Source organism: Alosa sapidissima, chromosome 9 (genome assembly GCF_018492685.1).
Source record: "Alosa sapidissima isolate fAloSap1 chromosome 9, fAloSap1.pri, whole genome shotgun sequence".
Classification (NCBI taxonomy): Eukaryota; Metazoa; Chordata; class Actinopteri; order Clupeiformes; family Clupeidae; genus Alosa; species Alosa sapidissima.
This window is the reverse complement of record NC_055965.1, coordinates 11,845,879-11,866,233: the sequence shown is the minus strand read 5'-3', so window position 1 is coordinate 11,866,233 and position 20,355 is coordinate 11,845,879. Positions and strand designations below refer to the sequence as shown.

The window sequence follows — 20,355 nt, the reverse complement described above, 5'->3', positions numbered from 1 at the left end:
CCTGGTCAATTTATTTCATTGTTTCAATCTCAATTTAGAAAGATTTCAGAAATGTCTATATTTATTTTTTACACTTTTAACACCACATAACTTTTATTTAATGTCCTTAGTAGTGGACAGTCTTACTACCTCCTGTCATTAATCAATTTCCATGACATACTTCAGAAGGCAGTGAGGGTTTTTCTGACTCTTTAGTTTAGAGTCAAACTTAGCAATGTGTAGGGCTTTAAGGTTTATTAAATGTTACTATGCTATGCGTAATTTGGAACGTTTCTTGCATGCAAAAGACAGAGAGATATAATATATAAGAGACACCAGCTGGCTTGTCATTCTTGCCATCTCCTATTTAATAAGAAACTTTAAAAGGAAATCCCAAATTCAACAAAGACTGGGAGTCGTCTGAGAGGCTAGAAGAGGTGGCGGAGTTATCAAGTTCCCATCACTATTTATAAGCTCTGGTTGGTGAGAGGGCTATTTAACAATTGGCTGTACTCACTGATTTGTAACTTGGCCAAAAATGTAAATATTACTACTTTGTCTTTGAAGAATTGAGTTGGTGAGTGAGGCTATGGATCAGCCTTATCCTTGTGAGCAAGAGTTGGCAAAAGGACGTTATACGGTTTAGTCCGGCAGCTATGGGGTCAGACCTGGTTTTGTCGGTTAAAGTTTTTTTTTTTTTTTTTTGCAGAATCTTGTAGACTAGTATCTCTAAGATTTAGGAGGGTGCCCAGTGACATCCCTTGGGCAATTTTGTATATTAACCCTTTTTTGTTCAATGTATTGAATACAATATGAGACATTACAGGTGAATAGGGTAAAAAAAAAATAACTAGCAGATTCACTATGAAACTTCCCCAGTTGATTACTTACATTAATATGGAAAAAAATGTATTACAAGTTATCTGAAATGTAATGTTTAAATATGCAAATTAGGCATAATCTAATTAAATATGTGTTGATTTGCATAAAGTTTAAAAAGAAAAAATCTGAACATCACAAAACCAGGTTCACCTAAATTTGGCATTTGGCTGCCAAACTAGTTTAGACTCAAGTAACAATGCATCATAACAATGCATCAATTATAAAAACTTTTATAATTTATTTATTTAAATAAATTATATGCATCAATTATAAAAACTTTTATAATACATTTATTTAAAAAATAACACTAATAGTGTAAATTATTGGCCTTTTGTGTACTTTACTTTTTGCTGGGTGGTTGCACAATTATCCATCCATTCCAAACAACTGTACCTCTGCCATGCTAGGGTTCTCAACTCACTAGCGTTTCACTCAATTCTTGGGTCCATCACACAGGGGTCAGGGGTCAGACTATGGGGGTCCCTAATACCGCTCATACTCTGGGCAAGTCTCTGATGGGCTCACAGCGAGCCATCCCAACATTCCTTGGCACCTATTAATTCCTCAAATCGCCTAAGATCCCATTGTTATTCCATGCAACATGTGTGTGACCCGATGTCCACTGCAAGGGACATATGATAAAAAAATAAACATTGTTGCAATATGTTTTCTTCAACCAAATTATTTAAAGGAGAACTCTGACGATTTATTTACATGTATCTCTGTTCCTCGAGGTCTCAAAGTACTATCGGTATGAAAAAAAAAAAAAAATAATAATAATCAGTGCTACCTACAGTAGTTCGAGTGGCTGCAGTCAACAGCTAGAGCAACCAGACAGCTAGTGCTACACTGTAAAAAATACAACTTGCCTTTAGTACTGCCAAATAACTTTTCTGACTAAACAGAACTCAAATAATCAAATAGTGTAGTAAAACTCATTATAACAAGTTTTTACAACTAATTTGGGAAATTCACCTAACAAACTTAAGAAACTGAGTTGACTCAACTTGCATAATTAAGTATCTATAAGAGAGAAGTTTCCCAAAGTTCACTGAACTTCTTAGTCAAGTTGGCGCAAGCGCATTGTTTCCTAAAGTATCAAGGCGAACTGTGGGCTGCAGATTGAATTTGTCAGGAGGACAGAAGCCAGTCACCTTCCCTACCTGTATGCAGCGTGGAGCAAATGACAACAGCATTGTCAAAGGTAAGTAAGGCATTTAGTTTTATCCAATATCCAATTGTTATGATAGTCAGTCTTTCTCGGTGTCGTGTTGCTTTAGCTAAGCTGATCTGACTGCCCACATTCCGTTAGCAGCTATCACTAGCTAACGTTAGTGATGTCTAGTTATGACTGTGAATGGTAAAAGCTTGCAATGTTCTGGGAAGACATAACCAGTAATGCTGAACAAGGATGTTCCTAAAACATTCACTTTCAGGAACAATTTTGTGTAAAATGGATATCAGCAAGGAACGTTCTTGGAAATAGTGTGGTGTTGTTGAAATAGTGGCAGCCTGCTAGCTAATCTTATATATATCTTAATATAAGTAGCTTAATCTTAGTAGCTTAATTCCACAACTAGTGATAGCCGTAGCTGCTACAGCTCAATTATCAGTATAATTGTCTGGTTAGCTATTTCCCTGTTTTGCTGAAAACATGTATGTTCCTAAAATATTCACCTTTATAGAAAGACCTTTGTATTGGATGCCAGTGAGGATAGCTAGCTCACTGTGGAGTAAGCTAAACCCCTGATTAAACCTCACTCCCGCCCAAAGTTTTTAGCAATGTCTTGCAACTGCTGCTACTCGATCTGCAGAGGCGCTGCATATAGGTTGAAAAAAATTAAATGGAAATGTAATTTTTAATGCAACATATGTCAATAGAATGCAGGCACATAAAACAATGGCAACCCCACATTCGCCGATCGCGCTCCCTTAAAAAATGCTTGATCAGAGCCAACAAATGGACAAGTTATAGCTTCATCACTACGTAAATGTCCTCCAAGATGTTTAAAAAAGTCCACTGCACTACAAACCTATATAAAAAATAATAATTTTCTACTCTTGTTTGTTGTTGCAGACTCTTCTGTTGCAATGCAATGTAAGGAGTGTCCATTTTCTCACCCGGATGTAGAGACCCTCCTGACCCATTACAGGCTTCATAACGGTCACCAGGGAAAAAGCTGGCTCTGCCTCCACCCCAAGTGCATGTGCATCTTTAAGACTTCAGGTAAGCTTATGTAGCAGATTGGGCTACGCCCTATTATTTGGCTCCTTTGCTTCTCCCCCTGTGCTGGATTGGTGTGGCTGCGTTCATCCTAATTACAGGGCGGACCTAGGCAGACTTATATCTAGGAACGCAAATTGCTACCTGGATGTGCTACTTTCTCTCTTTCCCGTCTTCCGGGGCGCATAGTAGTTTGGCGTGGATCACAACTTGGATGGTGAAGCCGCCATCAAGTGAATGCTCTCACGAGTAAGAGCTTGGTCTGTCCTGTCGGCGTTGAGGCCGGTGTAGCACTGTTGAGCCTGGTGTCTGCCTTAAAGCAGCTAGAGCGGTGTTGTCGGAGCTAACGCAGCTTCCCCCTCCCTCTCCCTCAACTTGATGGTTAGGAACGAACTCTTTTTAACCTGCCTGTATACACTTGTTGTTTTCCACAGATATATGAAGTCGGCTGGCATCGCCAAGTGTCTCCACGCCACACGCGGCTGCTGTTCTGTCTCTTACGAAGTTTATCGCGTCCTCTTCAATCCTCGGTTTGACGCTGGGGTTATTGTGTAACCTACTGGTGGTATTGTTTGTCGTACCAGTTGTGATTGATTGTGCATGGGATTAATTTTGGACTGATCTGCATAACGCATGTTTAGGGCTTTCTGGCCGTATGGTGCATGCTTTGCATGTTTGATTACTTGCTTCTTTCTGTGTATTTGCATGTGGTTTATTATGTTCTTTTCTTATGCCTTTCCTTTTTGTTCCCTGTGATGCATGTTTAGAGCTGCTTTGCGCTGCATGCACATTTGAGTATTTGCGGGGTTAACTCACCTGTATCTTACAGCCCCTTCATTGTATTGTTGCATTGTGGGAACTGCTGTGCATGTGCATGTGTGTGGTTGGTAGTGGTGTGTGAGCGTGTATTTGTGTGCAGTAACGTTATTCCCCCCCATCGCCGTGACCAGGGCGGTTGCACTGCTCCAGCTTGACCTCTGGGGGCTTCAACATCTGTGGGACGGCCATTCCAGCCTCCAGCCCCACAGCTCAAAAGCTAAGTATAACCATACCGGCTAATGCTAAGTTAGTGTGATTGTGCTACCCACAGTTCTAACCATAGTCTCTCCCCCCTCTCTCCCTTGTTCTCCTTTGGACAGGTGCGGTGTGGTCCAAGCGAGCGGCAGGCTCACCCTCAGGTGGTGGGGTCCCTTCACGTTTCCTGTAGCACACCTCGGGTGTCAATCCTTAGCTTTGGAGTGCAGTGTGATTGCAGTGTGAGTGCAGTGATTGCAGTGTGATTCTCACGTGTGATTTGTGGGTGTCTTCTGGACCGCTTCCCCCCCCTCCTGTAGTCCTGCCGGTCGTGGTAAGCCCTCGCCCTGCTCCGTTTTCCCTTTTCTTGAGATTGCCCATAGACCTTGTGTGCCAGCTGACGTGCAGCCTCGCTGGTCACCGTATGTACGGTATGGTGTGTATGTATGTGTGTGTATGTGTGTCGTGTCTCTCATACTGGTATCTTTCAGGGGAATTGCCGAGACATTTCCTCAGAGTTGGGTTTTATAATTGTAACTAAGATCTGTCAATAAAATGTATATTTTTGGAATCTAAGTCTCTAGCTTCTCCTGTGTTTGAACCTGTGTGACCTAAATTGAACTCAAAGGGTTAGCATTGGCTTAAACTATTTCCTAGGGGTGAACCCTCCCCCTAGGTGGCGTAGTCATCAATACATTATACTAACTTCCTCATACCACTTGCCACACTTACATTAAAATTTAATTTGGCACGGTACCATGCAAAAGACAAATCACCTCAGGTCGAAACTACATTCAGTTGTCAATCGTGTACATTCCAATGTGATTGTAGTGCAGTGGACTTTTTTAAACATCTTGGAGGACATTTACGTCGTGGTGAAGCTATAACTTGTCCATTTGTAGGCTGCGACCATAGCATTGGCAATGTACAAAACTTTGCGACACACAAAAGTAGGAAGCACAAACACTTCACATTTAGAGAACTCGAAAATGCAGTAGGTGCACCAGTTAATGATGAACTCAACGTGTTTTAAAATGTATGCAAATTATCGCATATTTTATTAGATACTGCCTAATTTGCATATGTAAAGACTAAATTACAGAAAACTTGTAATACATTATTTTCTCATATTAATGTAAGTAATCTACTGGGAAAGTTTCATAGTGATATCTGCTAGTTAAAAATGTTACCCTATTCACTAGTGTCTCGCCTTAAGTAAAAAAAGAATTAAGAAGACATCTGAGCTGCACCATTTTTATATTTTCTGTCCTGGCCTGGTTGCACCAGATGGTCACTAAAAGGCACACATGCGGAGAGCCATTGTCTTTTAATTTATTTTTTTGCAAATTTAGTGATGTAGTTCTGTGCTTTTCCACCAAGGATGCAGATGCTGAGGAGGACTAGAGGCATGAAAATTGGAATCTTGACCGTCATTGAAGACGACCTCGCCATGAAAGCACCAGACACTGTTACCAATATCGCCATCGTCCTGGAAGAGACTGTTGTTCTACAGGACATCAAGGATCTTCCATCTGCACTGGCCTACCTATGCGGACTCCTGCACGACATGGGGTGCCAATACTTATGACCCCTGTATTTTAAGGAAGAACATTTATTTATTTATGATACATTATTCATTCACAAAGAAAATTGGTGTCCTTAAATGTTGGATATTCCCTCATTTTTTAACTTAAGGCATTAAGATCAATTTCTAAGAGATGATTTAATATTCCTCTTTTTAGTCAGCGTTAGCAGAGGTGCCAGTAATTCTGGAGGGTACTGTAGCTCAGGGGTGTTCAAACTGGCTAAAAATAAAAACATTGTTTGATCTATTTGGATTTTTGAGTTGTTATTTAGACTTGTTTTTTCTTGTTAGAGTCAATGTATTAGTTGGAATTGATATATATTTTCAAGTTGGGAGCATTTGTTGATTCAACTTGATTATCTAAGTTATTTACTGTCAAGTAAAACTTACTCAAAAAAGCTAGTGAAATGTGTTGACTTGTTTTTTTAAGTTGGAAGAACTTTTGATTCAACTTGAATTTTTGAGTTGCCAACCTATTGTAAGTCCACCTTACTTACAATACTAAATTGGCATTACTAGATATTTCAAGTTAAAAGCACTTGATTCAACTTGACTTTTTGAGTTGCTAACCTACTGTAAGTCCACCTTACTCACAATACTAAGTTTGCATTACTAGATATTTCAAGTTGGGAGCATTTGTTGATTTAACTTGATTATTTGAGTTCTTCACTGTCAAGTTGAAATTACTCAAAAAAGCTAGTGAAATGTGTTGACTTGTTTTTTTAAGTAAACGCAGAGAGTTTTTTTTTACAGTGTACATTTTGGGGGTATCTCTAAAATATTAATAATGACATTAAAAAAACAACAATCTGAGTCCCAGGAAGGGTGTAGGATGCTGGACAAACATTGAAATATTAGACCCTCAGAATATTAAATATTAGACCCTCAGAATAAGTCATGCCTTTTATTATGGCCTCGGCCTCAGCTCCCATCTTTGATGTGGCCATATTCTATTATGAATACATATCTGTCATAGGCCTGTTACGTAACATTTTAGAAGTTAGTGAGTTATGCAGTTATAGACAGCACTAAGGCTAAAGGTTGAAACACAATTTCACAGTTGCTCAGGCCTATAACTGCTTATCTAATAGGCTAATGTGATCCAAAAAGATATGCCTAATTAACAGGGCCATAATGTTGATAGCATTTTAAGATCAATTTAAAGAACTAAATAAGGTTGTTTCTTGTTAAACAGAGCGCTAACTTTTTGATAAAACATGGTCAAAAACGTGTTAACTTAGCAGGTGTAGACCCTAGACCGTGTAGGCCTACCAGAGAATAGGCTCTGGGCCTACTCAGCCGCTGATACTCGGCTGCCATCTTCTGGTGAAAAGGCGTAGCCTACTGTGGAGGTTCCTAGACATGATAAGATTGCAAGACATTGCGTTGACAGCTTATATAATAACATACTTTTAAAAACGATGTTAGGTTAAGCTAGGCAGACATGCAATGTCCAAAAAATGGTTTTATGGAAGACCTGAAAAATAAATACATTTGCCATGTTAATCTACAAGACATTCCATGTTAATCTAGGCTTTGCCAGAGACTTTACAGGGCGAGGAATTAAAAGGACTTTGACGTCAAGTGTCTCATCGCTCTCATTATCTTGGTGCCACCGAGGAAAGCGCTTTGGTGCCGTGTCTTGCTCTGGCAAAGGGTGGGAAGATTATTAGTTATTAGTTTTCTTTGATATAGAGAAGGCATACGATATGCTCTGGAAGGAAGGGCTCAGCTTAAAAGATTGGGAGTAGGAGGCCGTATGTTCAACTGGGTCTTAAGTTTTTTATTTGGGCGTACAATACAGGTTAGGGTAGGAGCAGAACTGTCAGTGGCAACAGAGGTAGAGAATGGCACCCCACAAGGTAGCGTCATTAGCCCTGTGTTATTTAATATAATGATCAACGATATTTTTAAGTGTGTAGGCCCAGACATGGAGGTCTCCCTATATGCTGGCGATGGAGCACTTTGGAGAAGGGGGGGGGGGGGGAATGTCAACTTTATAGTGAACAAAGTCCAGCAGGCTATCAAGGAGGTTGAAAAGTGGGCAGGAGACTGGGGGTTCAGGTTCTCAGTATCCAAAACCTGTTGTGTTTTCTTTACCAACAAAAAAGTGGCTAACAATGTTAAATTGTATTTATATGAGGAACCATTGGAGAGAGTGGATGTGGTAAGATATCTGGGGCTCTGGTTCAATAACAAATTAACCTGGTCAACACACATTAAGAAGTTAGAAACTAAGTGTAAAAAAGTCATAAATGAGATGAGATGTCTAAGTGGGCTTGACTGGGGGGCAAATATATTTTCTTTATTATGACCGCCGCGCAGCGAAGCGGCGGTCATATAGGTTTAGTCAGATTTTTTTTTTTTTTTTTTTTCTTTTTCTTTTTCGCATGCCCAAATTTCCGTCAATGATTCCCGGGACACTGAAAGACCGGGGTACACGAAACTTGGTGGGCATGTAACCCCACATGGATAGCATGGAACCATCGTTTTTCGTTTTGATCTGTAGCCCCCCCGCTGGACTGGACCCCCCAAAAGGAGGGTAGGGCAAACACAGTTTTCTGTGAATATCTCGAAAACTGTAGGGTTTAGGAGGACCTTTTTTTTTTTGTATGTTGATCTCAAGGGGCCATGTCAACCCATTCCATAACCACTCATTTCATGTATAGCGCCACCTAGTTAAACACAAAAAAGTAAAAATGAGGTGTTGTAATTGAAGGTATCTGTGACCTAACATAGTCAAAACTGCACGAAATTGGAATTGTAGGATCATTATGACACCCTCTGTATGCACGCCAAGTTTTGTGGAATTCCGTTCATGGGGGGCCACACAATAAATTAATTTATGTTACTATACACCAACTGGCCTGTAGGTGGCCGGAGACAGTTTTCTGTGAATATCTTGATAACCGTAGGGCCTAGGAGGTCCACCTTTTTTATGTATGTTGGTCTTAAGGGGGCATGTCAACCCATCCCATTACCACTTATTTCATGTATAGCGCCACCTAGTTAAAAATTAAAAAGCAAAAAATTAGGTGTTTTCATCACAATATCTCTGGCTGACAAGGTCAAAACTGCACGAAATTAAAAGTGTAGGATCATTATGACACCCTCCGAATGCATGCCAAGTTTTGTGTACTTTCGTTCATGGGGGGCCTTACAATAAAATAATTTATGTGTACATTTAGTGACGTACACCAACAAGGATTCCCGGGACACTGAAAGACCGGGGTACACAAAACTTGGTGGGCATGTACCCCCACATGGATAGCATGGAACCGTCATTCTTCGTTTTGATCTGTAGACCCCCCGCTGGACTGGACCCCCCGAAAGGAGGGTAGGGCAGACACAGTTCTCTGTGAATATCTTGAGAACTGTAGGGCCTAGGATGACCAATTTTTTCCGTATGTTTGCCTCCAGGGGTCATGTTAACCCATTCCATGTGCACACATGTGCATAAACAGATACACACGCACACACATACATTTACAGTAATCATACGTATGACACATACTCACACAGTAGACATATGTACGCATGCATGCACATGCACAAACACACATACGCAGGCAAACACACAAGCACGCACATACACACACACACACACACCCACACCCACACACATAAACATAAATTTGTACACGCACACATGCACACAATTCAAGAATTTTTCCCGTCATCTACTCCCTGAATTTTTGCTCATTGATACCCGGGACACCGAACCACCGGGGTACATGAAATTTGGTGGGTATGTAGCCCCACTAGACTTTACGGAAAAATTTCATTTCGTCCCCGGGGTTCAGTAGGATTAAAAGAAAGCCAAAATAAATATTCATCATCATCATCATGGCTGCATTTTCAGTATTGGCGAGAAGTAGTCGTTTGTCCACTAGATGGCGCATCGTTGCGTGAGACGTAATTTTGTTGGACGTTAAAAGTGGGTTGGAAAAAAACAATGGACGCTTCATACAAGGACTGTAATTTACCGCAGCGAACATCTAATAAGGATAGGACGATGTTCACATGAAGTGTAATTCCCATTTCTTCTTGAAGCCGAAATAAATCTCAGGATGTTTATCGGACATGCTTGGTTTTTACTGCAGGTACGTTAATCTTGTAATATCAATAAGGACCTAGGTAATGTTACCGTTAGCGTTGGTTGAGTGATGGAGGCATTTGATTTATTGCATTTGTAGAAAACTATAAATGCGGTTATACCAAGCAAATGTATAGCAGCACTGTTTGTATCTTTCGACTGTCATTAATTGCACGTGCTACAAAATCATTCTGTGCAATGGAAGATTTACCAACGTTACACCGGTCTGATACAGTTTTGCCTATACATGCGTGAGACTGAGACGCCTGTTTATTTTGTTTTAAGTGCGTGCATGGTGTGAGAGGGGAATCGATGTGCTTTGATTCCAGCTTGGTAGTTGTAGTCTTGTGAAATTAAAAAGCACGTGTGTGTGAAGTATCCAAACAATGACACCTTCATTTCATTATGGCTGCTTTAGCAACACACCTTAAGCTACTGTGTAGTGGGTCCCATTTAGAAGTGGCTACTTCATTCGCGCTTTCCTTGACTCATGGAGCTGCTTGAATGTTATTACAATTTTTCGCCACGATATGACAGTTTAAGTCCGCTTGATACTGTAAGGCGTAAGCCATTGGTTTCCAAAGGAGATTTTATTTGTGTCGCCAGCATAGCCTATTGGCAATTTATGTTGTAAATAGGCCTACCTTATAATCCTACCTGTAGCATAGGGAAGCTAGCTTTCTATTAGGATCTAGTTTGTTATTTACCGTTTTGTCATAACTCCCTGATGCATTTTTGCATTTAGAATAACCAGAGCGTGTATATCTCAATCGGAAAATTAAACAATATCGGGTGCCTATGGACTAGGCTGGGTGAACCCAGCCTGATCTGCCCGCTATTTATTTTTTGATTTCTTAAAAGATTGAGCTTGGTCTGATGAAAGCCAGACTAGCCATGGACCTCAGTTAAACAATGCAAGGGAACATGAATCAGCCTATATTTTCACTAACAATAACGGACAAAAGCTCTTCAACTTTGGCCCGTTAAAGTGTGTATGAACAGTCTAGCGACGCATTTCATCAAGGCCCATTTGGACATGTCAGTTATTTGCACCACTGGTTAGATGTAAAACAGCATTTCGTTTCAGACTAGGCTACTGTTACTTAATTTGTGCATTAACAATAACGTTTCAGACTAGGCCTACTGTTACTTAATTTGTGCATTGACAATAAAGTATTACATGAACTAAAGATGACTAAAATCTTATGTAGAAGAAGAAACATTCACAAAAAATCCATCCATCCAAAAATGACCTTTGTTTTTGATAGCTGCTGAAAACGGCATGGAACTGACAGAGATGTTTTTGTTTAAAAATAAATAAATAAATAAATAAATAAATAAATAACATTATGCTGATACCTTTTGCTTTTCCCAAATACAATGTAGCCTACAGGTGTAAGTGACCTTTCATCAATCCAGTTGCAATGGATGAACTGTGATGAACTGCCCTACTTGTGATTGTTTAGAGATTTTAAAGGTTTTATAACAATGCTACATCTTCTTTGGCTATTCTACAATCTATTCACCTTTTCAGCACCAGTAGGCTACTTTCTGTGCAGCCGCACACACACACTCAGGCATGCCAAACAAGCATACACAAAAGTTTCAAGAGTGGGGGATGGAGTAAAATATGGAGACAAATTGAAGTGTGATTTATTTTCGCGGAACGGCTGTACAGGACTGAGCGGCGGTCATATTTTGTACCGCTATGCGGTACATCTAGTTAACAATGTATTATGCTCTTTTACGGTCAGCACTAGATTATGGATGCATGGTATATGGCTCAGCATCAGCTACACAGCTTAAGGTATTGGACAGGGTCCAGTCTCAGGCACTTAGGCTATGTTGTGGAGCATTAAGATCATCCCCAGTGGTGAACCTGCAAGTGGAACTTGGGGAAATGCCCTTGGTGTTGAGGAGGAGGAAATTGGCCCTTGCTTATTTGGTAAATTTGGGAGGTCATGGAGTGGAACATATAGTGCAAACAATACTGGAGCCATGCTGGGAATATACAGTTAAAAAGGGATGGGGTTTTGGATGGAGCATTGGGTCCTGGGTACAGGAGGCGGGGCTCAGAAAATAAATGGTTGCTCCAACGGTGGCGATTTCCCCAGTCCCACCTTGGTTTTTCCCCCAACCAGCAGTAGATATGGCCATGCTACAACTGGTGCATGAAGAAGCAGAGGTTGAGTCTTTGTCTGGGTATGTACAGAGCTATATAAGGGACACTTATCACTCATTCAGAGATATCTACACTGATGGATCAAAGGACCCAGAGGCAGGGCGAGCAGGAGCCTCCATAGTGGTCAGAGGTGTGGGAGTTGGCTCCTTCTGGAGACTGACTGATGAGGTGTCTGTCTATTCCACAGAAATAATTGCCATAGCTAAGGCATTGGAGTGGGTAGAAGAGGCAAGGCCAGAAAGGGTGGTGATCTGTTCAGACTCTGCATCAGTTTTAAGTAGTCTACAGTCATTCAGATCGTGCAGAATGGATATACTGTATGTACTTATACCGATTAGAAAGACTTGGAATTACGATTAAGTTTTTATGGATTCCAGCACATGTTGGAGTGTGGGGGAATGAACGTGCTGATACGTTAGCAAAAAAAAGCCTTACAGAGACCAGAGCCTGAGATAACTCTCCACTTGGGAAGAGGGGAAATGAAAGTGCTGGTACAGAGGGCAATGGTGAAACAGTGGCAGGTCATGTGGCAAAGAGAAAATAAAGGAAGGCATCTATATAACATTCAAAGTCCTCGTACCAGTAGGTGGCGGTATGCGACGTTGAAGCGTAACCCGCCAATAAACACAAAGAAGAAGAAGAAGAAGAAGAAGAGGTTTATTTCTATGGTAGACACACTACTACTTCCTGTCACGTGGAAAAGTGACTGGCGGTATTTTTGTTTTGTTTGGGAAGCTTTGCAGTGGAGATGGTACGCAAGTTGTTGTCGAAGTTAATTTATCTTAACTTTACATTTTCTTTTCATCATTATACACAGACTATATATTTCAACTCTAAAATTACACCAGTCATGGTCAACAGCGTTTATCATCTGTGTAATATTTACTGCTAGCTTCCGTTGACAATCGTTGTTAGCAAATGGTAAAGTAAGCTGGCATTACTTTGCTTCATCTGAGATGAAGATGTCGTAAAAGCCAGGCAGACATCTACAAAATGTTATCAGGGCAGTCCAGTCCATATGTAATGCACAATCCTAATATTTTAATGCAACAACTATATTTTCTTTCACTTGGCAGGCCGCTAAAGCACCGTTTACTTTTGACCAGTCGCCTAGGGTTGATATATGTTCGGATGCAGCAAAGGCGGAAATACTGGATGAGTGCGAAGAGGCGTTCTCTCAACTTAAAAAAGTAAGACATTTGCTAACTATCAAGTAACTTGGTAGAAGCACAAGTTAATTAACTTAATACCTAGTTCACTCCAACATTGTATTATCACTCACCTCCTTTTCTCTTCTGTATTAGAGGTAACGTTAACGTTCGGCCAATTCTCGTTGACCAGGACACCTCAGCTGACATTTGTAATGGCTTATATTTTCGTTATGTTGGCAAAAAGAATGTTATGTTGTTTTCCAGATTCAGAATATGGTTATATCGGCTGACACACAGGCCTGTGATGGTGAAAGAAATGACGTGAGTGATTATTTTTCTTTTCAAAACTACCCAGGCAACCCAGGAAGGCACTGTATAGGCTACATCAATTGGCCGTAGGGAGTAAACTCGTAAACCGGGTGTTGCATGGCAACTGGCTCCCGTGTTAACTGGCTGCGTTGATGACGTTTCATGATTGATGACGAGTCTTTGACAGATGTGGCCGCTTGCAGATTTGTCACTTTCTGATATACTAGAGACGCACACAAATATGCATGACATGTTTAAAAGTCAAAATTGTATGTAGTACTACATGCACTGGACCATTAATATGCCACCCAAAAAACAAACACCTAAATAGCATAAATTAACTTCACGTGGGTATCGAACCACGAATAAATTGACCTGTTTGCTTGGGAATCAGACGTCTATCAACTTGCGCCACGAGCCAACTGACGGCACTCACAGAAATGGACTTCAGTTGTATGATTAAAAGAAGTCAGCTAACATTATGATAATTGTAACAAGTTAACATAGCTGTTCATGTTATCTGGCTACCATGTTATCATGCTACCGTTGCCCAAGCCATTTAGTAGGCCTTCAAAGTATCATGGTTAAGTTTTACAAACGTTTCACTGAGGTTAGGCTTTGGCCGCCCCTACCTGAAGTGTCTGTAGAGCAAATAAATCAAATAAAAATGTGTATCCTTGTGTTGTGTAGCCTATCCTTTTGTCCAGCCTATTCTTTTAAGAATTCAGTTCATGAAACACAGGCATTGCAACCCACACTGCAATGGGCAGGAGAAGTGTATAACGTGTCCATATTTTACACAAAATTTGCGCACAGGGAGAGTCAAAACTCTAAGGGTTATAGGCTATTAACGTTAATGTTGCTGACATGTAAACATGGGTTTGATATTTTATTGATATTTTATTTCCCAATTCACACGTTCATGCTTCTCCTGTGGCGCAACAGGTTAATGCTTATATAGCCTATTGCTTTTTCACGCAGTCGACATGGGTTCACGTTTTTTTTTAATTATTATTTGTTTATTTTTAGACCAGCAACGCTTCCTCAATTTAGACTACAGATACTAGGTGGCCACAGAGAGCCTGACGAGCAGTCAGTGAAATGTTTGAAAACTTAACCATGATACTTTGAAGACCTATTGGCTTGGGCAACTGCTGTAGCAAGACAACACCATCAGCCATGCATGTTAACTTGCTACAATCATCAGCTGACTTCTTCAAATTGTATAGACTAAGTCAAATAAATTTCACTATGACTTATCAGCTGGTTCGTGGCGCAAGTACGTAGATGAATGGTTATCATGTAGCTTAAGTGGTTTCATTTAGAAAGCAGGTTCGTTACCCACAAGTTATTATTAGGCTATTTGTATTTATGTTTTTGGTGGCATATTCATGGTCCAGTGCATGTAGCATACTACAGACAATTTTGACATTTAAATATGTCATGCATATTTGTATTTGTTCGTCTCCAGTTTCCATCAGAAAGTGACAAATCTCATCACTCGTGAAACGTCACCAACACAGCCAGTTAACATGGGTGCCAGTTGCCATGTAACACCGGTACTGGTTAGAAAGTTCAGTCATCTGCCATCTCCTCAGTACAGACTCAAATGACAGAGATGATGAGCCAGTGACTGACTGATAGAAAGCTAGATAGGCTAGCTTGTGTCTCTAGTCTCTGTACTTTCTTGAATTTCCCCTGGGGATCAATAAAGTATCTGTCTGTCTGTCTGTCTGTAGGCAGGCCTACTCTGCAAATTGACAATAAAGTTGAACCTAATCTAAGCTAATCTTTTTTTTAAAAAGGCAGAGACATTCATTTTGGGTTTTTATTTCTTCAGAAGTGGCAACACCCAAGGCCAGCTGTAATGTGTGTGTGGGTTATAGAAAATTATAGACCCTTTCAACTGCATAAATAAACGAGTTGTAATGAATAAATGAGTTCCTAATGCATTTCCGGTAGCACCAAAAACCTGACCTAATGGTAACTTGGGGATGAACATAAAAAATTAAATAAATAAAAGTTTTGAAGTCAAAATGTTGTATAGTATTACGCTAAAGTCATATTCATTTTCATTTCAAGTGTCTACAGTGGTTTTGAAATCCTCTGGAAAGAGATTTCAAGGCTCTATAAAGAAGTCCCTGGATAGAACAACATTTTTTTTTTTTTTTTTAACCAAAGTTTCACAACCTTGCATGTTGTTCTTACCATTCCTTGCTGAACAAGATGGCTCAGCCTTTTAAAATATTTTTTGCCTAATGTCTGTTTTCCACTGAAACAGGCTCCAGACTATCTGAATGCCTTAGCAGCAGAGCTTGACCAGTTGAAACAAATGGAACCCAAATGTAATGTGGAAATTCCTCCTCCTCTTCTTCTTCTTCTTCTTCTTCTTCTTCTTCTTCTTCTTCTTCTTCTTCTTATTATTATTATCACTATTATTATTTGGCTGCACTGTTAATTTACCTCTGGCTCCCCTCATTCCACAGTGATCTCCACAAACCCTGAGGTTCTGGCAGCTGTGGGTAGGGATGAGGTATGTGTGCTTGCCTAACCTCTTTTGACATTATGCCCAATTCACACCAAAGACTCACGACGAGACGAAGCCATTGCAGAAAGAGTTGAAGCGGTGTGAATTATGTTGCACGTTGTTGCCAGCTGTTGCAAGCCGTCGCAAAGCATTCACCATGTCTAGTCGCAGTTGCAAGGGTTTAGAGCGTTGCAGCTCACCTCGTCGTGAATCTTTGATGTGAATTGGGCTTTAGGGTGAGCCTTGTGTAATCGTTTAACTTTTCTTTTCCTCATGGAGCATTTGTATTTTCATGATTTTAAGGGTATACCTCAATGTCCAGTCTCAGTGTCAAATATAAATTTGATTCATTGAACAAAACATTAGAAATTACACACAAGGTGTTACCTTACAAGAAATGTTTAGAGTATCTGTAAGCTCTTTGAAACAACAAAAATGCTTTTTTCTCTCTGTGACCTAATGTCCTCCTGTTTTAACAACCTTGGTGTTTGTGTCTAAATAGACATTGTGGTGTTTTCAGGTAGTTTTAATGTGCTGTCTTGTCTCTCACAGCTAACAACACTCAACGATCAGCTGGACATGGTGGTGACTTACTACGAAACAAAGAGAGAGTCTCTCCGAGAATCTTTAAGAAGGTGTTCTTCCTTAATGCCCCACATTAATACCCCATTTAGATCTCGCACATAAAAACAACCTCTGGAGGTCAGCACATCCCTCTATAGTCAAAGTATAGTGTTCACTAACACGATCACTAACACACAGCACATAACATGTCACAACCATTTTATATGACACCAGTTTGTTTTTGTGTTGCACCAAATTGCACATTGCAAAATAGAAAGTAATTGTACTAAATGTGCTGTCAGTGATTTCAAGCCTGTAAAAATATAAAAATAATAATCACATTCAGCAATCATCTCTTCACAATTTGCTAGCTGCCCATTTCCTATGTACAAAAAAAAAAAGGTCTCTGTAGGTAACCGGAAGCAAACAAAGTTGGTGCACCCTCTCCCCCAAACAAAAATGAAACCCTGTTATGTGTGAAGTGTGGAAAAAATTAGCTTAAAGATGTATAAATACTGAGAGTCTGAAGTAAGCTTTGTCTTCCTCGTTAGTAGTTTATTAATCTCTGCGCAGAGAGGTCTCATAAGCATCAGGCAATCAGGATACAGAGACAAAGTCTGTGTACCCAAGAGACAGTCAGTTGTTTCTCACGCACACATTTATACCTCGCACAGTATCATAATCTCATTGCATCATTGTATCGTTACACCCTCTCTGCACATACACATGACTTGGTCAATACAATGGGTTATTTAAGAATCAAGGACATTAAGAACATTTCTATCGTCATACAACGCATGATTTGCCATCGGAACATTAGTTATTGGAACAGAAGTATCAAATAATAAGAACTTTAAGAACTAGATTAGTTTCCAATGGAAGAATGAATTCACACTGCAATAGAAGTATCCATGGAACATCACAAACTAGGCTAAGCTTTAGCAAAAGAGTCCATTCAAAAGTGTAAAATCTTACAGAATCACAAGTATCAAATCAAATCCATTTGCAAACTCCACGTTTTTGTCCTGTTTTAGAGAGAGACTGTGGCTGGACGAGAAGAAGCAGGTTCTCAACGCGGTCACTGATCAAGTGGAGGCAGTGCGCCTTGAAACCAACAAACTGACAGAAAACAGGTAGCCTCTGTCAAACACTACTACATTACCACCACCACCCCCCCCTTCCCCCAACTTGCGCTTCAAACGACACATTGAATGGTGTCTTTGGCATGTGATGATGCATTCTATACGGTGAATGGCATCTGGCATTGCTAATGAACACCTGGGTTTACACACTTGTGTTACTTTGAGACCTAGGCAGTAACTTTCAACCAGATGCCTCCTTGGGTGATCATGTGCGTTGTTTGTGCCTTAGTAAATTGCAGGACATGAAGAGGAAGATCAAGAAGATGAAGGACTACCAGGCTACCCTCATGGAGACTCTCAGTGACTTGTTGGAGGAGCACTTCCCAGTCCCTGACCAAGGAAGAGGGACAGCCGGAAGGAAGAAGGTTAGACTCACCAAAATAAGTAGATGCAGAAGGGGACAGTCGCATGGAAAAAATGAGTGGTGAAGCAGGCACACTCAACTCCCAAAGACACAACGACTTGGGTGCGAGGTAGAAAATGCTATCAAATTAACATGAAAAACCGCACTCCCAAGATTTTTCCTCATAATGCTTTTTATTGGACCATGTCCGCTAACACAAACGCGTTTCAGCCAAAGTCGTCATGAGTGTGTCAGCTGTTGACGGCTTAAGCAGAAACACTTTTGTGTTAGCTTTTGTGTTCTCTAGATGTTAATAAACGCTACAAATGACTTAAGCAATTCCTGTTTCATTGCATCGATAAATTAGCAAACTTTGGTATCGCCACCTGTGGTCAAACAAGGCAAATATTGGCTGATACTGATGTTAGGCTGATCCCTACTGATCTCAGTGCATCCCTAATTCTAATGTAATTTTAGAAAAAGTGAACTTTGGTTAACCCTTACACATGTCTGCACATGTCTGCTTTAGAAAGCAGGTAGAAAAATCCTGTATATATCCATTTTTTATGTCTGTCTGTCTGTGTCTATCTATCTATCTATCTATCTATCTATCTATCAATTTTTATGTCCTATCTATCTATCTATCTATCTATCTATCTATCTATCTATCTATCTATCTAGTCAAAAGTTTGGAGACACGTACAAAAGTCCATTCCACTCCATTATAGACAGAATACCAGCTGAGATCATTTGCATGGCTTTTTACTCAGGGCAGCAGTTTTCAGATACATTATGTGCTTACATAATTGCAAAAGGGTTCTCCAACGTTTTCTCAGTTAGCCTTTTAAAATGATATCAGATTACTAAATGTATGTGCCTTTGCCACATTGAATGGACAGTTGCTGATAATGGGCAATGTAGATATTGCATTAAAGATCAGCCATTTCTTTCTACAACAGTTGAGAACCCTTTTGCAATTATACAGTTAAGCACATAATGTAATCTGAAAACTGCTGCCCTGATTAAAAAACGATGCAACTGATCTCAGATGGTATTATAGCTGGTCTATAAGGAGTGGAATGGAAATTTCTAAGTGTCTCCAATCTTTTGACTGGTGGTGTATTTTTAAGTACAAATAATATATATAGTGTGTGTGACTGATCCTACTCCTGCTTGCAGACTACAATTGAAACAGAGGTGGACTTTCTTCCACTCAATGAAGTCCTGGAGGTACGTGCTTGTGGTCAGAGACTTTACCGGAGCAAAGAAAAAAAGAATGAATTGGGAGTCTACCTAACATTGATCAAAATCAGTGTTTGTGTTTCCCTGAAAGCAGTAATTTTAGTAAGGAAGATTGCATGCATTTTACCTGGAATTTCGGTGATTAATTGGTGTCTGTTTTGCAGCTACTGACGAACAAGACTTTGGAGACGCCCCATGAACCTTACGTAACCATGGACGACCGCTTCTGGCAGCCCTATGTTGAAGTGCTTCTGCGTTACGGAATCGCGGCAAGGCACTCTGAAGACCATACCAAAATCCGTTTGGAGAGTTTTTACTGACTGCCTCCAGATGTGCTGTGGTGTGTGTTATGGGGATGTTAAAAGAACTGTCCGCATGCGGAATGGCAATGGTATGACTTCAGTGCTTTACATTGATATCCGACAAACACGAGGCTTTGTATAATACTTAAGTATTTCCTATAAGGATTAAATTATTACATTTTTCACACCTTTTGTTTTCAAGAATATGTTCTTATACCCTCACTTGATGACATGCAATCTGAACTGAAATTCCATCTGTGTGAACTCATTTACTAACTAGCACCCATTGACTTCAGTTCCTATCATGTTGAAATGCCATTTCTGAATGTTTACAACAGTAACACATGCATGTTCCAGGCAGCAGATCTAGATATATTTGTCACACAGCATTGTTGTCAAACATTACTGACTGGTTGACACTTGGAAACTCTTTTTCAACCATATGCTATGATCACCATGCAGAACATTACGTGAGTCTTATGACTTGTACTGCAGTTTGCACTGAATTTCCATTGGTTCCCTGTCACCTGATTATGTGGTGCCCTACCCAAGCAAAAAGTGAGTTCTTAGCTTCCCAGCTATTTTAGGTACCGTATTATTGACAAAGGCTTAGTCATTTCTTTAGCTTAATTCCCTCCTGTTTTCACAAGATTTTGCTGATCATCTGACCACTAGGTGGGCCTCTGATACAAAAAAGGGTGTGTGTACGTGCACCTCACACCTTTTTGTGTAAAGATTCCAAAGCGGACATGGACATGCTTGCAGAACACTTAATTAGGGTGTATGAATTAGGGTGAAAATGAATACTTTCAG

At 40.2% G+C, this 20,355-nt stretch overlaps 1 protein-coding gene and 1 long non-coding RNA gene across 5 annotated transcripts; both read left to right on the top strand.

Moving 5' to 3' along the window:
• Nucleotides 1-1,707: 1,707 nt before the first annotated feature.
• Nucleotides 1,708-5,931, top strand: LOC121719231. Of its 3 annotated transcripts, XR_006034200.1 has the most exons (4): nt 1,708-2,065; nt 2,939-3,088; nt 3,520-4,433; nt 5,480-5,931. It is a non-coding gene; the product is annotated as an uncharacterized LOC121719231 (long non-coding RNA). The 3 variants fall into 3 exon arrangements; XR_006034199.1 differs by lacking the exon at nt 3,520-4,433; XR_006034198.1 differs by lacking the exon at nt 5,480-5,931 and having other exon boundaries at nt 3,520-4,670.
• Nucleotides 5,932-12,617: 6,686 nt separating this feature from the next.
• On the top strand, nt 12,618-19,729 carry cenpk (centromere protein K). 2 transcript variants are annotated; one of them, XR_006034191.1, is made up of 10 exons: nt 12,618-12,713; nt 13,039-13,152; nt 13,378-13,434; nt 15,704-15,767; nt 15,909-15,955; nt 16,502-16,584; nt 17,548-17,646; nt 17,885-18,128; nt 19,178-19,228; nt 19,405-19,461. XR_006034191.1 is itself a non-coding variant. In XM_042104608.1 (10 exons), exons 1-10 carry the CDS (start codon nt 12,711-12,713, stop codon nt 19,558-19,560), a joined length of 810 nt encoding a protein of 269 aa, XP_041960542.1. In that variant the 5' UTR covers nt 12,618-12,710; the 3' UTR covers nt 19,561-19,729. The 2 variants fall into 2 exon arrangements, 1 of the variants encoding a protein (XP_041960542.1); XM_042104608.1 differs by having other exon boundaries at nt 17,885-18,020; nt 19,405-19,729.
• Nucleotides 19,730-20,355: the final 626 nt, after the last annotated feature.

Bases quoted from the DNA above. Each gene is read 5' to 3' on its own strand.
- cenpk (XM_042104608.1), top strand. The intron at 13,153-13,377 runs GTAAGACATTTG...GTTGTTTTCCAG, and splicing joins CGTTCTCTCAACTTAAAAAA to ATTCAGAATATGGTTATATC. The intron at 18,021-19,177 runs GTTAGACTCACC...TCCTGCTTGCAG, and splicing joins GGACAGCCGGAAGGAAGAAG to ACTACAATTGAAACAGAGGT.